Source organism: Coturnix japonica, chromosome 2 (assembly GCF_054131305.1).
Source record: "Coturnix japonica strain WE chromosome 2, WE-NBRP24, whole genome shotgun sequence".
Taxonomy (NCBI): Eukaryota; Metazoa; Chordata; class Aves; order Galliformes; family Phasianidae; genus Coturnix; species Coturnix japonica.
The window spans coordinates 104,211,192-104,225,942 of record NC_140664.1 but is presented as its reverse complement, the minus strand read 5'-3'; the positions used below and the strand labels follow the sequence as shown (position 1 = coordinate 104,225,942).

General features: G+C 33.8%; 1 protein-coding gene across 15 annotated transcripts in view; it reads right to left on the bottom strand.

Annotated features, from left to right (window-relative positions):
* The window catches only part of NEK10 (NIMA related kinase 10), a 77,792-nt gene that overhangs the window by 17,118 nt on the left and 45,923 nt on the right, over positions 1-14,751 (bottom strand). For 13 of the 15 annotated variants that reach the window (XR_014942952.1, XR_014942951.1, XM_032442359.2 and 10 more), the window contains 5 exons: positions 12,805-13,018; positions 6,557-6,740; positions 6,386-6,472; positions 3,386-3,434; positions 2,787-2,827 (listed from right to left, as the gene is read on the bottom strand). Coding sequence is in view for 13 of the 15 variants with exons in the window: in XM_032442359.2 (XP_032298250.2) it covers positions 2,787-2,827; positions 3,386-3,434; positions 6,386-6,472; positions 6,557-6,740; positions 12,805-13,018 (575 nt within the window). In the remaining 2 variants the exon portion in view is untranslated. The remainder of the gene's footprint in view (positions 1-2,786; positions 2,828-3,385; positions 3,435-6,385; positions 6,473-6,556; positions 6,741-12,804; positions 13,019-14,751) is intronic. The other 2 variants (XM_032442360.2, XM_015853954.3) reach the window with 1 other exon arrangement.

Sequence of the window (14,751 nt, the reverse complement as noted above, 5' to 3'; positions counted from 1 at the left end):
CTGCCTTTACATATTAATAGTGAGCACTGTTTAAAACCTATAGATTTAAATATTGAGTTTGTATGCATGACTTGTTTTCGTAGTAGTGTTAGGAACAACAAGAACAAAATAGAGTAATCTGAAAACTTAAAAGATTAAATCATGGAATTAATAATGCGCTTCAAGAGGAAATCCCTTCCTCTGATTCATTACACTAAAGTTTACTTTATCTCAGAGAAAGAAAAACAAACATTAACATACCTCACTAATGATAAAAGCTTTATTCATAAGGAAATCTAAAGATACTATAAACAGAATTTACTTTAACAAAATGATCCTTTCACAGAATAACACACTTATTTTGTTCTTTTAAGTACTTTGATGTCATGAAATTAATTTCCTTTTCACTACTAAGAATACCAAGATTATATCTCATGTGGACAATTTGGAGAATATTACAATTTATTTTCAAATTGCCTTGTAGTGTTCTGTGTTGCTTTATGACAGCTACTTCTTGTTTCCAGTGTCTAGCAGGTGCTTGTTTTTACAGAAAGATGCAGAAAATTTGCAAGAAGCACTGAATTTTCTGTGTCTTTTCAGTATTGCATCAGAAAATCAGCACTTTCTTTTCTTTGTCAGAAATTCCTCCCCATGAGAGGTAACCCTACCTAAAAGGAGGAATAAGAATATGCTGATGGAGATTGCTGGCTTGTTTCATTCAACCAGAATGAAAATTCCACTGAGAAGAAGAAATACTAAAATTAATTAGTCCACCACTGAACTACTACCATTTCTTCCTGCTGAATTTCCTTCCCCATTGTCCCCTATAAAAAGAGTCAGAAGAATGACATTTACAGGTTGAAGTTTTTAGTTCAACCAGATCTGAGTTGAAGCCTGCCAGAAACTAAAGAAATACGGGCAATGCAATTCTCCATGACACAGGTGCACTTCTGGTATGATTAAGAAGCTAAGGACATCATTTCTATTGTCAGATTTCTGGTTGCAATCCCTTTTGGCAGATAGGTTGGGAGAGGCATTACAGTTATACCTTTTTTCTGGTCTCCTCTTAACCACCAAAGAGAGAAAGAGAGCATTTCCCTTCATCTCATTTTCAGCTATCTGCCAACTGTTTTACCAATAATAGATTAAATTCTAAAAGCAGTAGCATGGTCTTGCCATTACAACCTTGGAATCCTAAATTCTTGTTAGGACTCTGATAAAAACTTATTTCCTCAACATGTTACCTTTTTCACTGGTTCCTATCCTGTGGTATTTGACTTCTTTGCCACTATTGGCTTGTATAAAGAAATTTAAAATTAAAAAAATAAATAAATAAAAATATATATATTTAAAAAAGCAAATAAATCAGTCCCCTTTCTTTTACATTTCTAAGATGCTTTTTTTGTCCTAAGAAAAATATGCTTAATATGAGAATAGAAATGACTGAGCATAACATAGCATGTATTTCTCTGACCTTCATGGATAGATCTTTGTTCCTTTTCTAGTATGTCAACAAGAATAGGACTTACCAGTCCAAGTGGTAATAATTTCTATACTTAAAACACATATAATGTCTGTTTGTTTCAAAGCCAGCTAGAGAGCTCAGTTTAGCTAGGAAATTCAGGAGTTTCCATAAAGTCATTTACTTTGGGCCATTCTACAGTAGTTGTACTGTTGTTTTTAAATAAAGAACTGCATTATTTGTGCAATGAAAAAATGTGTAACAAAAACAGTAACAAAACTTAAAGTACGTTGGAAGATTCCAATAAATCAATACATTTATTTGAACTCTCATTTAGGAAGAAAGTAGATTTATTTAAAATATATCTAGATCCAAAAGCGAAGGCAACAAGTTAGACCTTATGTAAATTGTGTTGTTTTACTCAAGAAGGGAACATTACAGAAAAAAGATATCAAAATTGCTTAAATTACCCAAAGGACTAAAATCATTAGCAAAGGCTAATGTATTTTGTCTCTAGATCATTATAGCTCTGATGGATTATGGCTGGATAGTTGAAGTGCATGTCGTTTTTATAACAGCACTCGTCAGTAAACAGCACTGAAAAGTGCTAAAAATGGAGGACAAATTTTGATTTGTACTCTGCAATGAAAATTCCTAATGCAATTTCAATATCAAAAAGCTGTGAAATAGAAGTTAGCATGCACATACAGTACTGTTTTTATGAAGATCAATATTCCAGCTACTTAAAATCATTTTATTTCTAGTATTTAATTCAGAAAATACCAAGTACTGCAAAGTCAGAGCTTAGCAAATTACATTACGTGAAGTTTCTTGGCATGAAAGTATAATAAATGCAAGATTTGTTTCATCAATGATGATGGATAAATACATAATAAATAATAAATATTCCTTTCATAGACGAAATTCCAAAAGCATTTAGAAAAAGCAGAGCTAGGTTAACAAACATCAAAATGAAGTCACACCAATGTAGTACTGGGATTTACTTTTTTTAATTCCATAACAATTTTACAGAAAACATATTTTCATCTGAAATGTCTCTGCTTTTCAATCATTTTAAAACTCTCATATTGGACAACATCATAACTTTTCTTATTGTCAAGAACTATGAATGGAAGATTATAGGACAGCAACCTTGTTTCTAATCTTAGTTTACACCTCATGCCTAAGTAGAGGTACTTTCAGGATGAGATCAAGTGGAAGTGAAGTTGAAGAAATAAAAGAGTAGATAATATAGGCAACAGGAAAAAAAATTTTTTTAATTAATTTTTAAATTATTAAGTTTAATTTCAGTTAAAATTTTATTTTATTGCAAGCACAAAATTACCTGGTCGCAGTCTTGATCCTAGACCTTCAATACAGTCTCTACTATTAAAATAGAAAATAATAAAATTTAAAAAATGGAAAGAAAAGGTCTTTGCAGGGAGAATGAGAGTAGCCATACAATATTTTGTTTTGCTTCATTTATGTTTTGGAAGCAATGAGTAGGACTACAGAACTCCAAAAAATCAAGTTTGTAAAGAAGGTCTGCATGAACTCAGAGAGGTGTGATATTATTTGACAATATCAAACACATAAACACAATTTTGTATGGAAAAAGAAAAAAAAAAAAAAACAGCTGCAAAAAAAAATCAAAACCAGAATTTTCTAAACAACTTATTTTATTTTAATGATGATGTAGCAATGCCCAGTTATAAAACTTCATCACTCTAATGCCAGTTCTTAAATTATTCACATAAAGCTGCCATGTGCAAACATCTTCAAGGTCTTAAAGCACTCTAATTAGCATAGGTTGATACAAAATGAAGTAACAATGAATAAGGAAATGTTTAATGGAGGTACTGAGCAACTTTTGTGAAGTGACTGTAAGTGATCATAACAATGGCCATTTATATAATCTATATTAAAATTATAAATCATACATACCTAATCTGAGGTTGTCTTTCAGAAATACCATGGCTTTGTTTTATGATACCTGTAATGAATGCATAAATATTATCTCTCAGTTAGAAAATAATCATATATATTCACAACCAGTCTTTCTATTTCTCAGATATGGTTTGAAAATAACTTTTAAAAGGCAGGGGTAGACAAACTAAATTCACATTTGCTCTTTGACATGTCAAAAATGTGCTTGCATTTTACTTTCAACCCTGCAGAATTCAGATCTTCACTGAAACAAGGAAAACACACAGACCACAGGACCAACATACGTGTTACCAACTTTCTAAGGGGACCTTGGATGGGTTGTCTAACACTTGTTTTACCAGAGTTTTATTGCCACTATTCTATTAGTTAACTATTTAAACTTACTTCTTTAATAATTTAATAATGATTTTAAGACAAGGATATGATCAGGTGTTGGTCAAACATCCAATTAGCAATAAAACTGAACCTGAACACGTGTCACACATTGCATACTGCCAAAAATCTTGAAAAAGAGGAGTGATATCTGGTGAAACTGATTATTGATGTACTTGGAAAGTATTGTCCGAAATAAAGCATTTGTCTTAAGTTACCATCTTAAGCTTGAGACTTAAAATATTGCTACAAAACAATTTATTTGACAATAATTTTGACACAAGGCCACTCTATCCTACACGGTTTCTCACTTTGAAAGAGAAGGAATAAATATATGCTTAAATCAACAGCTATTTCATCTGGCCAAAGGCCTAAATGGAAAATGTGGAATGGAAAATGGAAAGAGGAAACATCATTTTTTCCTTGCTCATGTTTGCAAAACAGCCATTGAAACTCTGTAGTAGTTAGACCTAAAGTAGGTTTTGTAAAAGTATTTGCTATACACCATAGCAAACAATGTAGTTCCTTCTAGATGTAAAGATATTTTGATTAACTATGTCACAATAGATAGAAAAATACAGCGTCTACTATCTAGAAAGCAAACAAGGACTTTTGAAAGAAAAAGCTATGACTGTTTCTATTCATGGAATACATACTTTACCTGTTTTGGATGAAGAAACCATAATACAAATACAAAACCAAATGTTCCAACTGAACCTGAATAACATTGTTTGAGATATGCATTTTGAATTACACTCAAAAGGCATTATGCTGTAACAAATAATATAATATATTTGGGAAATATATATATGAGAAAAACTGTAACAGAAGCACATGGCTAGACTGCTAAGTTTGAACACAGTTGTTTCCCACAGTATTAAAAACAAATCCCCTACTCCAGTATTCATATACTAAATTGGATTTGAAATACTATACTCTTTGTTTCAAATAAATGGTCTCTACCAGTAAAAATCTCATATCCAAATTTTCTTGATCATTTACTTGACTCACAACATTTGACTTGCAAATCTGCCAGCTCATATTACAAGCACATGATATTTCACACCAAAGAGACTGTCTCGCCACTCACTGTAGAGAAGCAGAGATGTAGTATTTTCTGATACGTATGCTGAATAAAATACATATTAAAATTTACCCCAAAAAAACCTAGAAATCATGTTGTAGAACATCACTAAACACCAGTCAACACCCTTCAGCTCCCTTGGTATCACTTATTGTGCTAGAACCAAAATGAGCAGCTACAACAGGGAGAGAAGTCTCTTCATACTAGACACAGAACTACAGGTAATCTAAGGTTGTTTGACTGCATAGGTTGTTGACTTGAAAAAGCAATCCTGAGCTATTTATACACCAGTTGAACTGTATATGCTTGGAAGAAAATGTGCAACAACTTCTGGAAATGCTGACTTCAGATACTAGGAATAAGTGGAGTTGGTTGAATCTTTTCATTCAAAATATTTCATTTAATCAGTGGAAATGTGGCAAGAAAATAGAAAAAGCATCTGAGAATATTTTAGTGTCCAGATCTTAACACGGAAAAATGAACAAGGAAATCATTATCACTAACACTTGGGGTGCGGCAAGTTATAAATTACATAGAGATTTCCAATATCTCTGGACATTGCTGAGCTAGCCCACAAAGAATTCAGTAGGTATCACACAATGTGTTATCCTTCCAAATAAACACAGAACCAGAATAATTCGGCCATATATGGCTGCTCCTACAGAGATTCCTTTTGTGCAGCCTTCTCTCAGCATTACACTATGCCTCTCTCTATCCGGTAACCTTACGCTGTCACTGTCTTAGCAGAATAGAGCAACAAAAAAGTTCACCAAGAAAATTTTGGTAATAAACACTGTTTTTATACTATAAAATGTTCTTTAATTTCCGCTAACATAAGCAGAATCCTACCTCATTTAATAGTTAGATCTTGGACTTAATAATTAGATCATACTTAGAAGGCAGCCAATATTACTGATGTCACTTTTTTTTTTTTTCCATATTTTGAGCATAATCCAAAATCTATTACTTAATACTCAACATAGCTGACTCCTAACTTTTTGTAATAAACAAATTAAAGGCAGAATGAATGCCATATTTTGTCGTGTAACTCCTTCTTAATTCAAATCTAAACATTAAGTATTCCTGTAGTAGCATTTAATGAACTTACACAGATAAAACTTGCCTCTGTCAGCATTTTCTTTTTATACGTCCACTAGCTGGGCACTCCATTTCTTCATATGCATAGAATTATTGTTACTGAGACAAGAGTTTTCACATTGTCTGTCTTGTTTCTTATCCACTCCAATTATCTTATGCTTCAAATAGAAAGCCAACTTCATTGCCAGGTTTCTCAATAATATTCCAGTTTCCATAGCCATTATTTGAAAATAAAGGTATGAGCTATATAAATAAAATATCATGTAAAATGAATTGTACTGGAAACGCATGCTTTAGAGGTGGAATTAATTTAGTTTTCTTTTACTTTGGGACCCATAACAGTTGGTGAGCTTGCAGTGACTCATCAAATACCCTAGCATTTCAGAATAAGTGGCTATTTTGCTATTAGAAAGCACTGATCACTCATTCTTAAAATTTCTTACCAAAAGCAGACTGTTTCAAATGACTTGAGCTAGAACTACTTGAGTTGTCCAATGCATCGAGCTCATCATCTAATTCTGAGAACAAATCTGCAAAGAAAAATTAAAGGAAAGTGTTTTTAATCCACTTCCGAGCAGTATAATGATATTTCTGATTATTTTTTTGCCAACTACCTTTCCCAGAGTTCTCTAAACTGCTGTCGTCCTCTATAAGGATTTCTTCATATGTTCTCTTATCATCCTTTCTACATGTAGAATGACAGTTCTCTGTCAGGATGCCGAAGTTTTCTGAAAAATCAGTTTTGCAACTGGCTGTTCCAATGGTGCTTCCTTGAAGTCTCAACTTGTCATAATGGTTCTGAAAACACAGAGCAAAAAGGAAATGTTAGACACTGTTCTTATACAGCACCTGTTAGAAAACTTGCAAACGGAAGAGTCATTTGAATGCAAAACATTTTGAAAGCAGACTGCTTTTATGATCTCTCTATATATTATTCTAAGTCTTCTCATATTATTGCTTCTGTGCATCAATAAGTTCATGTTTCTTTTAGTACTGCCAGCACAAAGTGTGATAAAGAACAAGACATAAATTATGCAAATCCATCAGGTTACTCTGCCCACAGCAGTGGCATTGAAACTAGATGATCACTGAGGTTCTTTTCAATCTAGGCCATTTTGTGATTCTATTATTCTATATCCTGAAATTACCTTAATATTAAAGATAGTCATTTGTTTAACCTGATAGATTTGCATAATTTATCTCTTGTTCATTATCACACTTTGCACTGGCAATACTAGAAGAAGCATATAATACATTTCTAATTAAGTCTATTCTTACAGGGTGTGTCAATGGCAATCTGGACTGTATCTAAGGCATTTTTCTTCCCCAGTCAATCCAATGAAGCATTTCTACCTTATTGGGACACAGCAGAAGTCACATCCTGCAAATCATTGTTTCTCATCTGTACCCATGCTGGTGCTCATAAACATACGTAACAGAAAAGTTTTACTGAACTTGTTAAGTACTTCAAGTGTTTATTAAACTGAAAATGAGTAGTCAGCAAAATTTTTCAGTATCACTTTTGACCTGGATCCAAAATTGCTGAGCACAGTCACTGAATTCCAATGACAGACTAGATGAAATTTCGATTAAATGTGCATACAAGCATATCATGTCATATTACAGCATACACACTATATACAATGTTGCATCAGGGCAAGTGACAGATTTTGAAGACAAATTTGACAAACAGGAGAAACTGGGGGGGAAAAAACCCTAACTTTAAAGATGAAAAATGCAAAGATCTATACAGGGAGAAACAGCTGTGCACAGCTTGGAAAAGGACTGGCCAGACAGCATCTCTACATGAAAAGATATGGGGATTTTGATGGATAAGATATAAAGCAAAAATCAGCAATACCATGCTGTTACGAAAAACAATCACACTGTGATGTGTGAAGAGGAGAATAATCTCTAAGAACTATATAATCTTTCTGCTCAGTCTCAATAAGGTTCTCAGTAGGAGTAATTGAGTTCAGTTTTGACTAAACTTACTTAAATATATATATATAGGGAGAGAGATATCAAAGAAGAGATATGAGAATAATCAGATGTCTTAGAAGACATGAATTAGAAAGCCAGGTTGATCGAATTTGATTTTTTAGCCCAAAGAAAAGAAATGACAGAGGAGACATACAAGTTATTCCCACTGTTGAGAGAAAATATGCAGCTTAAGCTGTAACGAGTACAATTTAAATTAAACTTTAAGACCACCCAATATGAAGGAAGGATTTAGACATCTGAAATCCTGCAAACAGAAGTGGGCACACATTGTGTAATAGGTTTGAATGTTCTCTGTAAATCTGATGCTGAACTTATTGCTCTCAGAACAAGTGTATGACAGCTAAGAGTGGATCTGGAAATTTCAAAATCAAACATCCCATATATGGACATGCTTATGTCCATCTAATATCTCCTGGAAACAAGACACAGATAGCAAATGTATTCTGTCAAGCATACAATGTGAGGCTAACATTTTCTTGAAATAAATAAATAAAAATAAAAATAAAAATAAAAATAAAAATAAAAATAAAAATAAAAATAAAAATAAAAATAAAAATAAAAATAAAAATAAAAATAAAAATAAAAATAAAAATAAAAATAAAAATAAGAAGAGAGACAAACTGCAGATACAGTTTATAGCACAGTGTAGATGTGCTATGGACATGCCTAGGATTTCAAGTTACTACAGGACAGTTCAGTTTTCTACATATTATCTTTGGATGGCATAAAAGATTGATCTTGGATCCTCAGAGTGTGGGGAGCATTCCAGCTGTTTCGCCTAGAGCTTACAGTAGGTCTCTTGGTTTTGGGACTCACTCTCTCTCCTATTTTGCTTGATTCATTAGCCTTAATTTCAATTATATTGTATTATATTTACTGACGGTAAAGTGAGTTACAATTCATTCAATTCTGGTTCCAAACTACTTCCTTATACAGGAGAGTCTACCTTGGCATGATAGAGACTTTCTATCACTAAACACTTTTATGACTGAAGGGTGAAACCCCTGTCAAGAGTGACAGGTATCTCTAAGGCTTTCAGACTTGTCTCAAATTCCATGATTTTATTGAAGTACTTCGACATATACATGAAGATGAATTAAACATATTATATGTTCATCCTTAACAGGACTGTCCTTAAAAGCAATAACTTCCAGCATTTAAACCCTATTTACAATACTTGCTACATAAGTTCCAAAACAGAAGGCTGCCAGAACAAAACCAATGGGTTGAAATGTGGACGAATTAAAAACTTGTAGACTGCTAAACTTTCATGACAACTCTGTGACCTCACCCATGATTGGGCCATATTGTTGCAACATTAATAACCAGTAACATTCAAAGTGATTTAAAGGTAATACCTCTCTTCGCATCAACCAATACAAAAACACTTGCTATGTATCATGCACAGTCGTTTTAAGAAAAAAATAAATAAATAAAAAGTATACATTATCATAGGATCACTGAAGTTGGAAAAGATCTCCAAGATCATCCAGTCCAACCATCCACCTACCACCAAAGCTTCTGCACTAAACTATGGCCCGTAGTATAACATCTAAACATTTCTTGAACACCCCCAGGGACAGTGACTCAACCACCTCCCTGGGCAGCCTGTTCCACCACCTGACCAGTCTTTTGGAGTAGAAATTTTTCCTAAACTTCAACCCAAATCTCCCGTGGTGCAACTTCAGGCCATTTCCTCTCATCCTATCACCAGTTTTGAAGGATAAGTAGCCAGTCTCCACCTCACCACAACCTCCATTCAGGGAGCTGTGGAGAGCTATGAGCACTGATTGGCTAAACTGAACAAATAGAATCCAGAGGGAAAAAAAAGAGACTAATATGAACATTGGTCCATTTTTTGTTTCTGTATCTACACTGACAAGAAAAATAGATGAATTCATACTAAACTGCTAATTAAGTACTACTTTGCAATGTGTGTGGTGGTGCTTGGAAACTACCAACATTAGTATTAGCAGGATCAAACTGCCAACAGTGCAGAACTGAACTTGGGTGTGGAGGAAAATGAGTAGATGAAAATGGCTGAATCATTTTGATCTTCTTTGCCTTTCAAATAGCTGTGAGCCTGTCCTCCTGTTTTTAGAAGTTGGATAGACTGATTACTGTTTTCCTTATCATGAGAGTTGCTAGACAGCCGCAGAGTGGTTACAAATGTATGGATTTGTAAACTATGAGTCTTAACTCTTCTCCTCTGGCCACACATAACTGCGGGTGAAGAAAGAGATTGAGAAAAAGAGAATTGATTCCTGTTGGTATAGAAAAATGGGAGCGGTAACATGCTCTGCATTTAGAGGTATTCCTACAGACTAGATCACATTTATTTTCATTGGGGTCTTTCTGATGTAAGGGAAATACAAAGGAGTCTCAACTTATTTGCAGACTTTGGGTGTGCTGCTTATGTTTCTAAACCTATCTTTAAAAGACATAATACAATATTCTAATTATCCACATGTGGATTATGAAGGTAGATTACTCATGCCACAGATGACAGAAAACTGCCTCAGCCATTTCTGGCTCTTTAATATTTAAATGTTGTCCTGCTGTATTCCTTCTTTCACTATTTCCAGCCAATAAACAGACAAACAGTTTCTGCAAGAGAATAAGTCAGGTTTCTTAGTGTAGCCTGGAATCAAGCTGCTGCAAGAAGAATAACCAAAGAATGTTTCCAGGCAATGACATCTTAGTCTACCAGAAATATAAAACCATGATATCTGCAGATGTAGGCCTGAAAGGATTAGTGCTTACCTGAAGATAAAAATTGTATCTAGAGGTAAGATTACTCATCTAAAACATTTCATATTTTCATATAAATGAAAAATATCTCATATATTTATATTTATACAAATAAAAAAATCTCGTATTTTTATATCTCATATAACACTCATATAAAAATATACAAGTGAGAAGTTGATGATAATTATTGTTTATTTTTAGGATTATTTTCAAGGATGGATTTTATGCCATACTTGTCAGGCTACATATCTATGTTTCTTCAGCATCATCTGGTGATCTGTCTGTCATACTGCCTATTGATCATTTTCTGTACTGGTCTTAAGTTATGTATGAAAGAGATTCTACACTGGCTTTAAAAGGCCTGTGGTGCATCATTCCCATAAGCAAAAACACAGAGCACGCTCTTTATTTCAGAAACATTAACAACATGACACAACTGTCACTGAAAAAGGAGGCAAAAAGTACATTTTAGCAGAGAGAAAACAAAGTATAAGGTAGCTGGCTTCAACAAAGCATTGAACTACAGGCAGAAAAACTGAATTCTCTGACACCCTGGAAAAATGACAAATTACCTAGCTATGGACTTGCTGGAGCCTTGACTAAGATTAATTAGCTTGTCCATACCTTGCAGTTTTCATTTAAGGATCAGCTGCTTAAAATTATTCCTAATATATGAAGTCACTATGTTGTCTTTTTTCTTAAGTAAAACTTTTCAGGAATAATTATTCTTTTTATTAGAAATCCTCCAACTTTGTAAAGTTTCCCTTCAGTACTGAAAGCAAAGAAACAATCTGGCTCCTTCTAATTCTAAGCACTGTAACACCTCAAAGATATGTGGAAAAATCCCATCCTGATATATTCTGTCTTAATTGGAACAAGAACTTACAGCCAAGACTTCCACTTATCATTAGGGAGCCATACTCTCTCAGTTTCCACTGAGTTCTGGGTCTTTCTTATCCACTGAAGTGGAAATAGAGCATCCCTTCCTTCAGAAGACTAGCCATTATTCCCTAGAGTAGAGAGGGACTTTCCTTCTCTTTTTGCAGATTGGAGTGTTTTTTTTTTTCATTTTTTTTTGTTATGTATTTATACAGAGTACTCTAAGTTCACTGTAAAGCTAGTAGTCATACGATATCATACAGGTATCTGGATAGAGCACTCTTCTCTAAAAGCAAGACAATTGCAATGAAATCTAAACTCAACCAATTTTACATCTATTGTAGGTATTTTTGCAAATTTTCTCTCAGTTACACAAGAAAATGACTAAACCAAGACACAGAAATTAATGATACAGAATAAGTTCTCAAACATGTAGGGTAAGGAAACTCAAAAAAAATAGGGAAAATAATTTTTCATACTGCTGTAATTCATTAATCCTACCCTGTATCATTCTCCTGTATTAGTACCCCTTACATTTTACATTAGTTGGATGGATAAGGGCAGTGATGTAAATAATAATTTTACTTTATAATTTCCCTTAACAATAATTATCACAGTGAAAAAAAAAAAAAAGTTCTTGTATTTTTTAAGTAAAATCTCCAGGATCACATACAAGTTTGGTTCATAATGTAAAATACTGACATCCTTCATGAAGAGTGCTTAAAACAGCCTGTAGCAAATAAAAGAACTTTAGGAGGTATATCTGCAAAAGTGTAAAAGTGTGTCAGACAGTAAGGAATTATTAACAAGTACCAGCATCAATGCTCTTTAAATCTGTAATTTAAAATTCTGTATTTTCCATTTCTAGATTCCACTGTTTGTGAATCATACCCTATATCACCTATTTGTTCTGCTGGAGAGGCATCTTATTCACAAGTGCAATTAAATATTTATTAGTAATTAAATATTAGTAAGTATTTATTAGTAATTAAATACCATCAGATTCTATCAAAACTGGAAGTACCTCCATAATAACATCATTTTCCAACGTGGAATGAAAGCAGTTTTTAAGGTTCTGCTAATTTTGCTGTATGAGGAACATCCACCAAAAAAAAAAAAAAAAAAAAAAAAATCAAAAATCCTACATGGAAAATGTTCTAACACAATTGGTTTTCTCAGATATGGCCAACAGTAATAAGCAAAAATAAAGCTTAATGCACATACTTACTTGAGGTAAAATAGAAAGCTGATGTTGACAGGCTGCTGCATTTCGGTTAGCTTCCGTGAAGTACCTCTGCGTTCGTCTTCTCTCCCTATCCAGTTTCTTCTCCAAAGTGAGATGGGATGTTGTTAAAACATCCAAATATTTCATCATCACATCAGACAGCAGTGAGCTGACCTCCACTATGTCTGGACGTGTCTCTGCATCAGGGGTCAAGCACCTTTAAAAAGAAGTATTCTCTAATGAAAGCTAATTACTTCATTCTAAAAACTTTGCTACCACTGCATCCTTTCATTGGTAATTATCAAACCATGCCAGCCAGCACTTGGGACAAAACAGAAATTTAGCAAGGGAACATTCTTCATTTCTTGCACTCTCAAAAATTAAAAATGGATGCACTTCAGAAAGGCATAAATAACTTTACACAAAAAGACTGAAGAGAGAACATCTGCTAGCTTATAAAAATGTAATTTCAAAAGTCTTCATAGTGACAGATTTATCAAGCAGTATCTTCCCATTTGAATTTGTAACAAATACAGTAAGATAACAGAGATGTAGAAGTTGTCACAACAGATAGTACAGCGGGTGCACACAGGGGCCCAGAAGCTCTGCTCAAGCCTATGGGGGACAGCCTGACTCTGAGTAGCTTTGGTGTTGACACACCAAAGGCTATTGTAGAAAGACTACCAAGACTCATCTGACCCTTAGGTCACTACCCCCTTTCTGCTCATCCGTATGGACAAGGATAAGGTAAGGGTAAGGATTAGAGGAACAAACCAACATGATTTTAAAAACTTACTATCCCAACACAAAAGACATGTATGTGATTGAGAACAGCTGGAATGGATTTATCATGGGCCAGTCATACCTGATGGGTCCCTGTTATGAGATAGCTGTTCTGTAGACAACGGGAGACCAGTATATTCTGTGGAGACCTTATACTGCAGCAAAGCCTTTAACATAATATTCTGCAGATGACAGGTTGGGTAAATAACCATCTGAAATTATTGGCTCAAAGAGGTGTTATCAGAAGTGCAAAGTCCAGATGGTGGCTGGAAGTAGGATTCTTCAGGGGCCGGGTCTGAGCCAGTACTGCTTAATGTCTTTATTAATAACCTAGACGACTGAATGAATTCTCAAAAAGCCTATGAAAACTAAATTGCTGGGAACAGTTGATACACAGATGGATTATACACCTTGATCACGGGGACCTGACCAAGATAAATAGAGATGACTTCTATTTATTCAGTGTGATAGAATAGAAACTAAATAAATGAATTCTCAAAGGTGATAGGGAAAGAGGCAATATGCACAATCTGCAAAACAGTTAAGTCCAAGTAGATATGAGGATATATTTCTACTTCTAAAAGGTGAACAAGAACTGTGGAAGAGGATCTAGGAAAGTTGTGGGATCTTCATCTTTCAAGACACTCAAAATACTGACTTACTATGTCTAAAGTCTCCACTTTAAGTAAATTGAATAAATGACCTCCTGGAGTCCTTGTCAACCTACATTAATTTACATTTCTATGCTTTGTGTTTCAGGAACTCCAGATAGCCGTTTAGTAACCATAAGGGGTCAATTTTTAAATTCCCAGAATATTTTGTACTTAGAGAAGGCATGCAAGCTGATAGACACAGTTCTCCATGTACTATACATGGTCATAAATCTAATAAATCCAGAAATCTGATAACATTCTATTATTTTCATGCAGAGTAATATTTAACAGTTAGCATACAATGACCCAATGCTCTTTCTTAAAGAAAGCATCACAGAATGATTGTATTATTTCTAAAATAGTACTTTCTAGAAAAAAAAAAAAGAAAGAAAGAAAGAAAAAAGTGGCTTAATTCAGTAAAATTGGATCTTAATAATAACAATAATACTGAATAATAACAATAATGGATGCAATTTTTCAGTTATAAAATTAAATTTTTAGTGTTTTCTATTCC